The sequence below is a fragment of the Oncorhynchus clarkii genome, chromosome 13, assembly GCF_045791955.1.
Source record: "Oncorhynchus clarkii lewisi isolate Uvic-CL-2024 chromosome 13, UVic_Ocla_1.0, whole genome shotgun sequence".
Classification (NCBI taxonomy): Eukaryota; Metazoa; Chordata; class Actinopteri; order Salmoniformes; family Salmonidae; genus Oncorhynchus; species Oncorhynchus clarkii.
Window position 1 is genome coordinate 53180814 of NC_092159.1, and position 14505 is coordinate 53195318.

At 38.6% G+C, this 14505-nt stretch overlaps 1 protein-coding gene across 2 annotated transcripts in view; it reads left to right on the plus strand.

Annotated features, from left to right (window-relative positions):
• LOC139365072 (adhesion G protein-coupled receptor E5-like) overlaps nucleotides 1-8428 on the plus strand; it is a 49775-nt gene extending 41347 nt beyond the window's left edge. For both annotated transcript variants that reach the window (XM_071102435.1, XM_071102436.1), the window contains one exon: nucleotides 7430-8428. In XM_071102435.1, coding sequence (XP_070958536.1) covers nucleotides 7430-7471 — 42 coding nt within the window. In that variant the 3' untranslated portion in view covers nucleotides 7472-8428. The remainder of the gene's footprint in view (nucleotides 1-7429) is intronic.
• The last annotated feature ends 6077 nt before the right edge of the window (nucleotides 8429-14505 follow it).

A 14505-nucleotide genomic window follows, 5' to 3' on the forward strand; every position in this document is an offset into this window, starting at 1 on the left:
CTCAAAGTAAAAACCTCAATTTAACACACATCAATATTAGCAGATTTACATACAGTATAATTATCCCATAATTCTACTATTAACTTTTTTAATCATGATTTTAATACAGATCAGTATCTCAATGCATTCTTAATCTAAATTACTACAATTTACATGGTGTAGACCTCTTCAATCAATCTGATACCACAAAAGTATAAACAATTTTAATGGCACAGTTAGATTAAACCCCCCCCTCTCAGGCACGGCATCTTCTGGCATCTTCGTTTTTCTTCAAATAGCTTTACAGTTCAAAGTGGACGGCCCTTGATAATGTCCCAATTTCAATGTCTCATCTTTACCACTGATGTCTTGTCCATTCGTCAACCAACATACCAGCATCATAAGAAAATGTCAGAACAGATCTTTCTCCATGATCACTCCAAGTGGATTCTCACAGTATGAGAGAACCATGAAAGAAAAGCAGTTGATAGCTTAGATCTGATACTGTACACCAATTTCTGGCTTGGTTCTTTTCTCTCGGTAGAAGTGGTTAGGAAAGCCTCCTTCAATGCCTTTGTCTCTCTTCTTCAGCCAGTTAGAGGGGGTTTTGAGGTACACACACCATTCGGTCCAAATTATCTCTTCCATGCATTAAGATACCGTCTGATGTCACCCTTCATGATCACCTCGAAAGAACAGATCAGAACAACAGTTTAGTTCAGTTCATTAACTACATGATAAATGATTACTTTTACCAATTATTCTTAATATTCATATCTAAACATATTTCACAGAGAATATCAAAACATTCTATTGAAACTATTCTTTCAAATTGGTTTATACTCCCCATCTCACTGTCAACTCCATCGTAGAGCCAAGGATCAAGAAATTAGACCTTTGTCTCTCGGGAATAGAACAAAACAAACACAACAATACAATACACTCAACAATACACTACACTCATTCACATATCACTTAAGTTGCATAACTTCAATTCAAACCCTCAAAAAACTGAATCCTCCCCCATGTTTTACACACATCTCTCCGTATGAGAGTAATGTAAAACAAAATGTCAGCTAACCTAATCAAATTAAAATCACTAAACTGAAGGGGAAAAAAAACACTCCACAAAGAAAAATGATTTAACCCCTATGGTCATAGGAAAATAGACTTAAAGCAGCATACCCTTAGTTAAAAGCAATGCCCTCTTCACACTGGTCCAAATTACAAATATGGATTAAGAAACATATTTACCAATTACACAAATTATTTTGAAAGCAGCATTACAAATGACCATACATTTATTTTCCAAATGGCTTTCCAATGCGGGTGATCAAGCCACAACGGAAAGTCATCAGAAGGTCATAGGTCATACAAAACCCTCCAAAGCAGTGTTTTGCACTATATAAAACAATTTGCAAACAATAATCAACTAGTTCCAAACATTTTCGTATTTCCATGTTCCCAGAACATTCCTTTATCAAAAGAATTTGCGTGTGTAATGAAAAGTCAGAAAATAAAAACTCATTACAATCCCAATGTGGTGAGTGCCCCCTTCAATGTGGTAGTTTATGGCCCCAATTTCACTCACTCTCCCCAAGAGTATATTCCCTGGAAACATTCCAGAGAGAGACAGTGAAATATCCATTTTCCCGGAGAAAACACAATAACACTTAGTATTCATTACACTACATGACTCAGAAACTCAAACTCAAACGTGAAACTATAAACCAAACCTAATGATAATTCCACTGTACCTCAAATCATTAATCATAAGTTTTAATCAAATCAATGTATATGTATGATACAATGTTTAATCAAGTTAAATCAACTCCTAAAAAAAAACTCTTAATCAGCAACCTAATAATTTCAATCTGTTGATATACATTTTGTAAAAAAACAATTCTGATTTTTTTAAACAAATCTAAAATCCTTCAAAAGTCGGTGCTGTCTCATCATCGTAAAATAAAAATAAACTTAATTTTTTCCCCCACTGATATCCACAAAGGTCAATACTGTTCAGCACATACATTAATGATCTTCCTTTAGTCTGTACAGGGTCTGAAGTTCCAATGTATGCAGATGATACAGTGATAAATTCATGCAAATAACAAACTACACAAGAACTCACTACTATAATGATTCAGATGACAAAATAGCTAAGAGACTCATGTTTACATCTCAATAAAATAAAACACAGTCTGCATGTTCCTCAAAAAACAAGTACTGATGGAAAAAGCTCCTGGTGGTATCTGATTTTAAGTGCCAAGGCATCATACTTGATTCCAACCTTTCTTTTAAAAAGCAAATAATAAAGGAACTCAAATACAAAATTCAACCTAGCTAATTTCCCAAAACATATGAAATTGTTTTGACTACACTATATAACTACTATAACAACACTATAATTAAAATCTATGATACTCCCCCACTTAACATACTAGTTTAGTCTTTGGCCCAATCTTGCTTTTCAACATTCATACCCATTCAGTCTTCTGTCAACAGGTTGGCGTACTATTCAATCCAGCAATCACCTTTAATGACCTGACATTGTTCCACATAATGGAAACATACCATAACCTTAGAGTACATGAACTTTCCTGCTCATATTAACTGGTGTTACTTAAACAATCAAACCAAGAATCAATAACAATCAGAAGCTATCCTTACGATGTTTTATGATTCCGACATCCAGTCTCCCAATTCTCATAGCCTAATACAGTAAATATAAACGCCACAAATCTATGATGCCCACCTAGCGAATCAGCTGCTAGAAATACAGACAAAAATGTACCTGAACAACGGTTAAAACAATTAGAGTAAGGTTATTGTATATTCAAACTAATAACGCAAATGTACGTTATTCTACAACAATCTACCTGCCTCCAGCAACTTTCCCTGACAATGAGCAGCCAACATAACAACTCACTCTCTTACATACTTTCAACTCAACTTTCCTATTTCTTTTTCCCCCAGTGGGCAAAAATATAACCCCTCTCATTTCAACGTTTTTCCTTACCTCTATCGTAAGATTAAAACCCCAACTTTATAACTTCCTCTTCTCTTTGCTCTCCACACTTATGAAATGTATCATATTTCTTTAAAAATAACACACACAGCACAAAAATTATAACATGCGTCAGTCAATCTATAAGAATGAAAAACATTTCCGTAACCACTTTCCTATCGCCATTCTCTCCCCGCTATCATTCAGAGTGTCTTTAATTTAGGTAACTGTCTTCTCTATTGATACAGTAATTTAAATACGACCCAATTCTCAATACATTATTCCAGCAGATAATTTAGTGAACAGACATCGTCTTGCATCAGAATTCGCTTCGTTATTATTTTAAATTGAATTAGCCTATCAATTTAACCTAAACAATCTATTGAAAACGTTAAATGTATCTCTTATACAAACACCAGCGACCATAACTTTCCAGGAAAAACATACAAATAGATTATTTACAGTCAAAAAGTCTGAATTCAGCCAGCGCCGTGACTGGGAATGGAACTCGGGCCTCCCGCGTTGCAGGCGAGATTTCTACCACTGAACCACTATTGCTATTGCCAATAAACAAAATTCTCCGGATATAAACCGCATTTACAAGGTAAAATCAAAACACGTCACTATCGGTAATTCCCAGAAGTATAATAGCCTAATTTTAATAGTACAAACATTGCTCCAGCTATGATTCTCAAATTCCAAATGAATATATTAGCAATCAAAGAATAAAATCGACACTAATGACTAGGAAACAGTAAAAGTAGATTATGTTTACTTATGCAACGTATTTCAATTACTTTACTACATCACTTTAATCACGCAATGATAATTAGCTTGATGGAAAACCTTAGGCTTTGTACAACATTATAAATTACATCGAGCATCCCTCGAATTCTCTTTAACTTTATGGAAAACAGTTTATTCAATAAATCCCGCAACTTCTCTCATACTGGGAAGAAAAAGTATAACATGTTCAGACCTTAAGGGCAGTTTAATTTGAAATGTTTCCCCCAGACGGAGATAATCCAATATGCGTTTTATAGTTACATCGTTAGGGTAAGATAACCAAAAGTGGACACACTCTAATCAGTTTCTAGAGCTCAATTTCCCAGATTTTGTAGATTATTGTAATAGTGCTTAAAAACTTCATCTTTATCAAATTATCCATTTAAGATATCAACTCAAAACCTACGTACGTCTACGAATGGGTGGTTTAAATTGTATCTAATCATTTTCAGCATTACTTTATACACACATACCATTTATCATAATTTCAAATAATTCACAGAATCCATATAAAACTTTAAGAAATCTTAGGTACTCACACAGAACTTTCAGGATCATCCACACAGGATTGGTCAGATTTTTCACATTGACGTCCACACAGAACATCAAAAGGTTTGCCCACACAGAGTAAACCCTACCCCGCTCACACAGAGCGGTCCGACTCACACAGAGTAACCCTACCCAGCTCACACAGAACGGTCCGACTCACACAGAGTAAACCTAGGGCATACCTGGCTAGCACATTTAAAATAATTGGAATTCACCACATCTGAGGGTCACTTAGACAAATCACACAGACGCACAGAATGAGGTCCTTCTTCCAATAGGGCTTCACCAAGTGCCGTGTTTCACCTAGAACACACAGACTCCCTGGCCCCTCACCCCGACAGACCTCACCAAATCCCCACTGTGATCAATTCAGTGTCAGGAGGGCTCTTGGTCACTGGCAACCGGACAGCGCAGAGTATCTTTTGAGTCCACAAAACCCCCAGATTACTCTCCTCTGACTCGGCCCTGCTTACGCCGCCAAGGTGCCTTCCTTACAAAGGAATTCACGCTCAAGAGTATACGTAACAGGCATAATAAAAAAAACTCGACTTCAAATCTGTGTGTGGTTCGCTCACCTTTTTCTTAAAAAAAACTCAGTTCGAGATGTGGTATCCACTCGGCTCGCTTCCTCTTAGATCAAAGGTTGGTCCATCTGCTCCGTTTCCCGAAGTGTGGTTCTCCCTGAGATCCCAAGTTTAGGGGATCCCTCGTGCACGATTTATTTACCTAGATCGTAGGAACGGTCACCGAGTGAAGATTCACATCCCCTCCTCGTTGCCAAATGTCGTGGAAATTTCCTCTATTTACCAAATCATGGGAGCAAACCACACACACAAGTCAGAGTTAGTTATAAAAGTCCATCTTTAATTATATGAGCTCTATGACAACCCTGTGACTCTCAGATAAATTCAGTGTCTCTCAGTGAATTCTCTGAGAGCCCCTTCCACATTGTAAATGAGGTCCTTTATAGTAAAGACACACACACAGGATAAGACAGCATAGACATAATTCATCGTTCAGCTTTGTCTCCTTTCCCAAACCCCAGAACCATAAACCAATCCTCCAAATCAACAGGCATATATCAAATTGTCATTTAGATACAACCAACTCAAAATACAACCAATCCTGGACAAGCTCACGGAGAGGAGAATGATTCCAGACACTGCCATCTCCGATGGGAAAACTAGGGAGTGAACTGGCACACACACAGTGGAGCAAAAGATATGCTTACACATGATGACACTTTGACCTCTCCCCTCTCAGCGGCCATGCAACTTAGTCTTGACATAGAACAGATACTGCAACCCTGCCCACAGTATTATACAAAAATACCATTCTGATGAGAATTAACTTACACACATTTGATAAATATAAAACATCTTACATATGTTACCAACAAATTCTGATTATCCCACGACAATGGCGCTAATTACAGGGAAATTCTTGAAGGAAACCTGTTTCAGTCTTCCAGAGATTTGAGACTGGGGTGGAGGTTCACCTTCCAGCAGGACAATGACCCTAAGCATACTACTAAAGCAACATTTGAGTGGTTTAAGGGGAAACATTTAAATGTCTTGGAATGGCATAGTCAAAGCCCAAACCTCAATCCAATTGAGATTCTGTGGTATGACTTAAAGATTGCTGTAGACCAGCAGAACCCATCCAACTTGAAGGAGCTGGAGCAGTTTTGCCTTGAAGAAGGGGCAAAAATCCCAGTGGCTAGATGTGCCAAGCTTATAGAGACATACCCCAAGAGACTTGCAGCTGTAATTGCTGCAAAAGGGGGCTATACAAAGTATTGACTTTGGGGGGGGATAGTTGTGCATGCTCAAATTCTGTTTTTTTGTCATATTTCCTGTTTGCTTCACAATAAAAAAGATTGCATCATCAAAGTGCTAGGCATGTTGTGTAAATCAAATGATACAAACCCCCAACAAATCTATTTTTATTACAGGTTGTAAGGCAACAAAATAGGAAAGATGCCAGAGGGGTGAATACTTTCACAAGCCACTAAGTCATATCTCTGTTCAGATGGACCTACAAACTGTACTGTTAGGAGATCTGAAAAACCACGGTCAATCGATGGGAAATATGATTACACAATTTGGTAAAGTGTTTATCTTTAGTCTTGGTAGAAAGGGTACAAATAGAGAGGTTCAAGACCCTCGTAAGACATCACAGTAAAATAGAAGAATGTATTGCAAAAGGAAATAGTCAAATGGTACTGTACTAGGAAAGATGGGTTAGTCTGTGGACAACGGAGGGTTGGAATTAAGATTAGAGTGTACTGTATATGTGAGCGAAGATAGCTGTGAGTAGCAGTAGAATAAGTATTGTTGGCCGTTAGTTTTCTCCAATCAGGGGAGGATTGATAGTGCTGAAAAATAATATATAATAATAACAATAGGGGGATTAGAAATGAGACAAAAATGTTCTTGATAGAATCCAGAATCTGTAATATTATTAAGGCTGATCTGCAAGTTAAAGTTCTGCATAAAATATTACATTTACTGTATTATACAAAGGATATAAGCATATTAGAATATTTAGATACAAGTCAAATGTGCAAACATCCAAACTTGAGTACTTCAATCTCCATTTCTCAGAGGGCACCCTCTTATCAGGTTAACGGCCAATTTGGAACATTTGTTTTACAGCGCATTGTAAAATTCTCACTTCTTTCCCCATCCAGAGACATCTTTAATGAATCAGTCCATTAATTTAATCATTACTGACCATGGTTTGGGACATTATGTCCAGGCCTGAGCAGAGGTGTGATCAGTCTAGTAATTTCCTTCAAGTGAGATTGTTCAAAGGCAATTTTAAAAACCTTTCAAAGCACAACAAAGGAGGAAAAGAACTGTCATTTTTGATAATTTCCATAAAATAGGCAAACGTGTGATTCTGGGCCAGAGCCGATAGTCCCTAAAGATAATGAGGTGGGTGAGGAAGGTGTTAAGTCAAGCATTTTGTCTGGCGAGTGAAAGAGAGAGACAGCAGAGCCACTTGTGCATTAATAATGAAGGACTGTGATGACAGAGTCTGATCAAAAAGCAACTGATTGATGTTGTTGTCTGTCTTTGCCCTCTCTCTGTCTGTGTCCCCCAGACATCCAAGAGCGCACAGAACACGGGAGAGTCTCAGATCTAGGGGGCTGGACGCTGGTTGCTGGACATGACCCCATGATGCCTGACCTCCTAGCAACACCTGGGAGTTTTATAAAACCATAATCACCCTGGTTTTATGACAGGCATAAGTTAATGCTTGCCTGGTCCGAGATTTGTTTGTGCTGTCTTGCCAAAAGAGCACAAAAGGACCAGGATAGATTGATGGGATGGTTGATGTCTGTTTTTTTTGTGACAACTATATTTCGCTTTAAGCAGTATTGTGCACATTTTTTTAAGATTCTATAAATATTACTGTACTTTCTCGTTGTGCTGGCCTCGATATTATTTTAAGCTAAAACTCCAAAGAGTAACGTTATTTATTGTTTTACACTGATTTTCCTATTGACAGTTTCATGTGTCTTTTTCCAACCTTGATATTCTTTGGATTATATAATGCTGATGAGAAACCCCCCTCCTACTGTAGAAGAGTGGACTAGTCCTGCATGGTTTAACCAGGGACAACTCATCATGGATTATTACATTATGCATTATCCAGGTACTTTCTCTGATCTTAAAATACATAACAGATGAAAGCAACAATTTATTAAAAAAATAGTCATAAGCTATCATGGTTTTATTTATTTTTAAATCATTGTTTAAAACAACCATCAAAGGTCGAGTTGTGAGAGTCAAATTGAAATCATGTCAGATTGAAATGGATATTCTGTGTATATAGTTTTATTGTATCTCAATAAAAAAGATCAACCAAAAAATGTACAAGAATCATGATCATGACTGCTACATCGTTTCTAGTAAGGTGTGCATCCTGTCAAATAAGAACGAATTAAAATCATTGTAAATATTTTCTTAGTGAAGATCATTTGTATGATTGTTTTTTTTACTGGGAAATGGCATGCTTTTACCACTGTACTGTAACTTCTCTGATTTTAGACTTTATTTTCCATGCAATATTTTAATTCAATAAAATTAAAATATATTTTATCTTTGTAGCTTGATATTATTTTGTTAAATATGGTTCAAGATACTGTATATCTAAAATGTATTTCTGTCTCCTTTTTAGATTAAGGCAACTGCCGTATGTGTAGTCTACCAGAATCTGATGTGGAATTGTTTTGAAAAGGTTTCTGATTGGTTCAGAACTGTTTGTGTTAGTACAGACGTCAAACTCTGAATGGGTGGGGACAGAGTCTCCATCAGATTGGCTCAAAACAGCGCCCTCTGTCAGTCATCTAGAGTGTACATATAAATCATTGAATGAAGGTCATTATCAAAGCCTGCAACCCCAACTTTCTCTCTTCTCCTCTCCCTGTATTTACCCTTCTCTCCAATCCTCCTCTATCCCTCTCTCCAACTCCAACTGCCCTTTGTGTTAGTGCTATTCACCTGGCCAGGGGTCCCATACAGAGCAGAAGACGGATAGGAATACAGAAGCACTTACTTCCCTCTCTCTGCTGTTCATTTCTCTCTCTGCTGTTCATTTCTCTCTCTGCTGTTCATTTCTCTCTCTGCTGTTCATTTCTCTCTCTGCTGTTCATTTCTCTCTCTGCTGTTCATTTCTCTCTCTGCTGTTCATTTCTCCCTCTGCTGTTCATTTCTCTCTCTGCTGTTCATTTCTCTCTCTGCTGTTCATTTCTCTCTCTGCTGTTCATTTCTCTCTCTGCTGTTCATTTCTCTCTCTGCTGTTCATTTCTCTCTCTGCTGTTCATTTTTCTCTCTGCTGTTCATTTCTCTCTCTGCTGTTCATTTCTCTCTCTGCTGTTCATTTCTCTCTCTGCTGTTCATTTCTCTCTCTGCTGTTCATTTTTCTCTCTGCTGTTCATTTCTCTCTCTGCTGTTCATTTCTCTCTCTGCTGTTCATTTCTCTCTCTGCTGTTCATTTCTCTCTCTGCTGTTCATTTCGCTCTCTGCTGTTCATTTCTCTCTCTGCTGTTCATTTCGCTCTCTGCTGTTCATTTCGCTCTCTGCTGTTCATTTCTCTCTCTGCTGTTCATTTTTCTCTCTGCTGTTCATTTCTCTCTCTGCTGTTCATTTCTCTCTCTGCTGTTCATTTCTCTCTCTGCTGTTCATTTCTCTCTCTGCTGTTCATTTCGCTCTCTGCTGTTCATTTCTCTCTCTGCTGTTCATTTCGCTCTCTGCTGTTCATTTCTCTCTCTGCTGTTCATTTCGCTCTCTGCTGTTCATTTCTCTCTCTGCTGTTCATTTCTCTCTCTGCTGTTCATTTCTCTCTCTGCTGTTCATTTCTCTCTCTGCTGTTCATTTCTCTCTCTGCTGTTCATTTCACTCTCTGCTGTTAATTTCTCTCTCTGCTGTTAATTTCTCTCTCTGCTGTTAATTTTCTTCACCTGCTCAGATGGAACACAATCACCCCACTGGGCATAGCTTCATAATTTCAACGTGGAAATGTGTGTAATATTTGGTTAAAACGTTGATCCATGACTTTTCAACCTTTATTCACCCACTCAAAAAGACAGCCAGAAGTGTGTGGAATTCCCAATGTGTTATCAACCATCTAAAAACCATCTAAAAGCAGAAAATTCCAATTGAAAAACAATGTTTGATTTTTGGTGTAGTTGTCATCAAAATCTGTTATCAATGTGGTTTCAACCATTTAAATAACAACAAAGTTCAAATTGGAATACAATGTCAGATATTTTTTATTTATAAAACAACTTCACGTGTTATCACGGTTATCACTGATTTATTTCAGCTTTTATTTCTTTCATCACATTCCCAGTGGGTCAGAAGTTTACATAAACAATCTACCAAATACTAATTGAGTGTAACTTGGGTCAAACATTTCGGGTAGCCTTCCACAAGCTTCCAACAATGAGTTGGGTTAATTTTGGCCCATTCCTCCTGACAGAGCTGGTGTATCTGAGTCAGGTTTGTAGGCCTCCTTGCTCGCACATGCTTTTTCAGTTCTGCCCACAATTTCTCTATGGGATTGGGGTCAGGGCTTTGTGATGGCCACTCCAATACCTTGACTTTGTTGTCCTTAAGCCATTTGGCCAAAACTTTGGAAGTATGCTTGGGGTCATTGGCCATTTGGAAGACCCATTTGTGACCAAGCTTTAACTTCATGACTGATGTCTTGAGATGTTGCTTCAATATATCCACGTAATTTTTCTCCCTATGATGCAGCAAAGCACTCCCACAACATGATGCTGCCACCCCTGTGCTTCACGGTTGGGATGCTGATCTTCAGCTTGCAAGCATCCCCCTTTTTCCTCCAAACATAACGATGGTCATTATTGCCAATCGGTTAAATTTTTGTTTCATCAGACCAGAGGACATTTCTCCAAAAAGTATGATCTTTGTCCCCATGTGCAGTTTCAAACGGTAGTCTGGCTTTTTTTATGGTGGTTTTGGAGCAGTGGCTTCTTCCTTGCTGAGCGGCCTTTCAGGTTATGTCGATATAGGACTTGTTTTACTGTGGATACTTTTGTACCTGTTTCCTCCAGCATCTTCACAAGGTCCTTTGCTGTTATTTTGGGATTGATTTGCATTTTTCGCCCCAAAGTAAGTTGATCTCTAGGAGACAGAACGCGTCTCCTTCCTGAGCGGTATGACGGCTACGTGGTCCCATGAAGTTTATACTTGTGTACTATTGTTTGTACAGATGAACGTGGTACCTTCAGGCGTTTGGAAATTGCTACCAAGGATGTACCAGACTTGTGGAGGTCTACAAATTTCTTTCTGAGGTCTTGGCTGATTTCTTTTGATTTTCCCATGCTGTCAAGCAAAGAGGCACCGAGTTTGAAGGTAGGCCTTGAAATACATCCACAGGTACACCTCCAATTGACTAAAACGACTGTCAATTAGCCTATCAGAAGCTTCTAAAGTCATGACATAATTTTCTGGAATTTTCCAAGCTGTTTAAAGGCACAGTCAACTTAGTGTATGTAAACTTCTGACCCATTGGAATTGTGAAACAGTGAATTCTAAGTGAAATAATCTGTCTGTAAACAATTGTTGGAAAAATTACTTGTATACTGCACAAAGTAGTTGTCCTAACTTGACTTGCCAAAACTAAAGTTTGTTAACAAGACATTTGTGGAGTGGTTGAACGAGTTTTAATGACTCCAACCTAAGTCTATGTAAATTTCCGACTTCAACTGTACATCACAGAAGACTGAAATATAACAAAAATGGTTCGACAAAGAAACTCCGGATTTTCAGGTTTATGTTCATTAAAATATCAATAACATTCCACCCATGAGGCCACTAGAGGGTGCTTTGGTCATTTGGCTGCAGGATAGGGCTACCTTAGATTTTTGGTTGAGATGAAGACATGAATCCAACATGTTAATTATTAACTCGTAGATTACATTTGAAATAAACCAAAGCTTGAAACCCTATGCCTATATGTATTGTCAAGTTTTAGTTGAACCCTGGTTTGAATTCAAACAATAGTTGTTGATGACTTCACAAATGCTATAGGCCTAAATAGTATCATTGATGATTATGCTTTATGAAGTATGGTTACATTTCATTTGCTCTGTTAAACCTACACTTTGGAATGACTTTGATAGCAACAGTGAATCTATTTAGTTATTAAGAGATCTCTCAATAGTTATTCTCTTGATAGCACATTGGTGGTAGTCAGTGACAAATATAACATCTAAGCAGGGCTCTGTAAAATCTCTGGAAAGGAGACCAGAGGGATAGCTGTAGAAATGTAAAGTAGGTGGTGCTTCCCAGCCAATTTTTTTCTGATAGTGGGTATAAGATTGAAGATCTGACGTTGTTTCAAAAGTAGAAATTCAACATATTTTATACAAGGATTGAGTCAAAACAGTTGGCTGGTATTTCCTCACCCTTCTGAGCATTGGCTGTGAATGCCCTTACCCGCTATGTACTTATAACTGATTGTTTGGTTTTGCCCACTATAGTGCTGTCCGGTCAGAACATGATGTTGAGGCCCATACTGAACACTTGGTAATCAACACAATCACACAGACACAGCTGATACCCTCAAAGTTATTTATGTGTGGTAATCCAAATTACTTCAAATCTTACAGTTGTGGTTCTATAAGGATAATATATGCACACATGTAAACTGTATTAGTTAAGGGTTATAACTGTGCAATATACACATGTACATGAATAAATGGGAAATGGCATTACACTTACAACATGGGGTCATACCCCAAACAGAAGCCATGGATTACAGGCAACATCCGCACTGAGCTAAAGGGTAGAGCTGCCGCTTTCAAGGAGCGGGACTCTATTCCCGGAAGCTTAAAAGAAATCCCTCTATGCCCTCCGACAACCCATCAAACAGTTAAAGCGTCAATACAGGACTAAGATAGAATCGTACTACACCAGCTCCGACGCTCGCCGGATGTGGCAGGGCTTGCAAACTATTACAGACTACAAAGGGAAGCACAGCCGAGAGCTTCCCAGTGACAAGACAGCCTATAGAGAGGAGGTCAGAGACCTGACCGTGTGGTGCAAGGACAACAACCTCTCCTTCAACGTGATCAAGACAAAGGAGATGATTGTGGACTACAGGAAAAGGAGGACCGAGCACGCCTCCATTCTCATCGACTGGGCTGTAGTGGAGCAGGTTGAGAGTTCCTTGGCGTCCACATCAACAACAAACTAACATGGTCCAAACACAACAAGAGAGTTGTGAAGAGGGCACGACAAAACCTATCCCCCCTCAGGAAACTGAACAGATTTGGCATGGGTCCTCAGATCCTCAAAAGGTTCTACAGCTGCACCATCGAGAGCATCCTGACGGGTTGCATCACTGCCTGGTATGACAACTGCTCGGCCTCCGACCACAAGGCACCACAGAGGGTAATGCGTACGGCCCAGTACATCACCAAGGCCAAGCTTCCTGCCATCCAGGACCTCTACACCAGACGGTGGCAGAGGAAGACCCTAAAAATTGTCAAAGACTCCAGCCACCGTAGTCATAGACTGTTCTCTCTGCTACCGCAAGGTAAGCGGTACTGGTACTCTCCCAGGGACTTCCTTCTTTCTATTTTTAACCTTAGGCTCCACTCTGCTCTAAAAGCCTAAGGATTACCTGGGATTCCCTTATCGCCACACATCCCCTGGATGAGACTCTTTTGATTACTCTCAAATCTGTTGGCCTGGTCTCCACTCTCTCCTTCAAACTTAACTAGACCGAAAAAAGTGCACCTGCGGTTACTTCCATCTGGAACAGTTAGCTCCTATAATTTGGAGAACAGGTCAACTGGAAGGTGATGTAGAACAATGTTTTCTCATAATTATACATTATATTGTCACTTCTGAATAAAACTTGGATGATAATATCTTAAACGGTTGAACTCTTGATTCAGTATTCATACCCCTTGACATATTACATATTTAGTTGTGTTACAGTCTTACAATTCAAAATAGATTACATTGATTGTTGTCTCACCCATCTACACACAATACCCCATAATGACAAAGTGAAAATATGTTTTTAGACATTTTTGCAAATGTATTGAAAATGAAATACAGAAATATCAAATTTACATAAGTATTCACACCCAGATTCAATAGTTTGTAGAAGTACATTTGGCAGTGATTACAGCTGTAAGTCTTTCAGGGTAACTCTAAGCGCTGTCCACGCTTGGACTGTGCAATATTTGCCAATTATTTTGGATATGTTTCAAGTTCTGTCAAATTTCTTGTTGATCATTGCTAGACAACCATTTTCAGGTCTTGCCATAGATTTTCAAGTAGATTTAGGTCAAACTGTAACTCGGCCACACAGGAACATTTACTGTCTTCTTGGTAAGGAAATCCCATGTAGATTTGGCCTAGTCTTTTAAGTTATTATCCTGCTGAAAGGTGAATTCATCTCCCAGTGTCTGGTGGAAAGCAGAATGAACCAGGTTTTCCTCTAGGATTTTCCCTGTGCTTAGCTCTATTCCATTTATTTTTTATCCTGAAACACTCCCCAGTCCTTAACGATTACAAGCATACACATAACATGATGCAGCCACCACTATGCTTGAAAATATGTTTTATTGGATTTGCCCCAAACATAACAAATTGTTTTCAGGACAAAAAGTGAATTGCTTTGCCAAATTT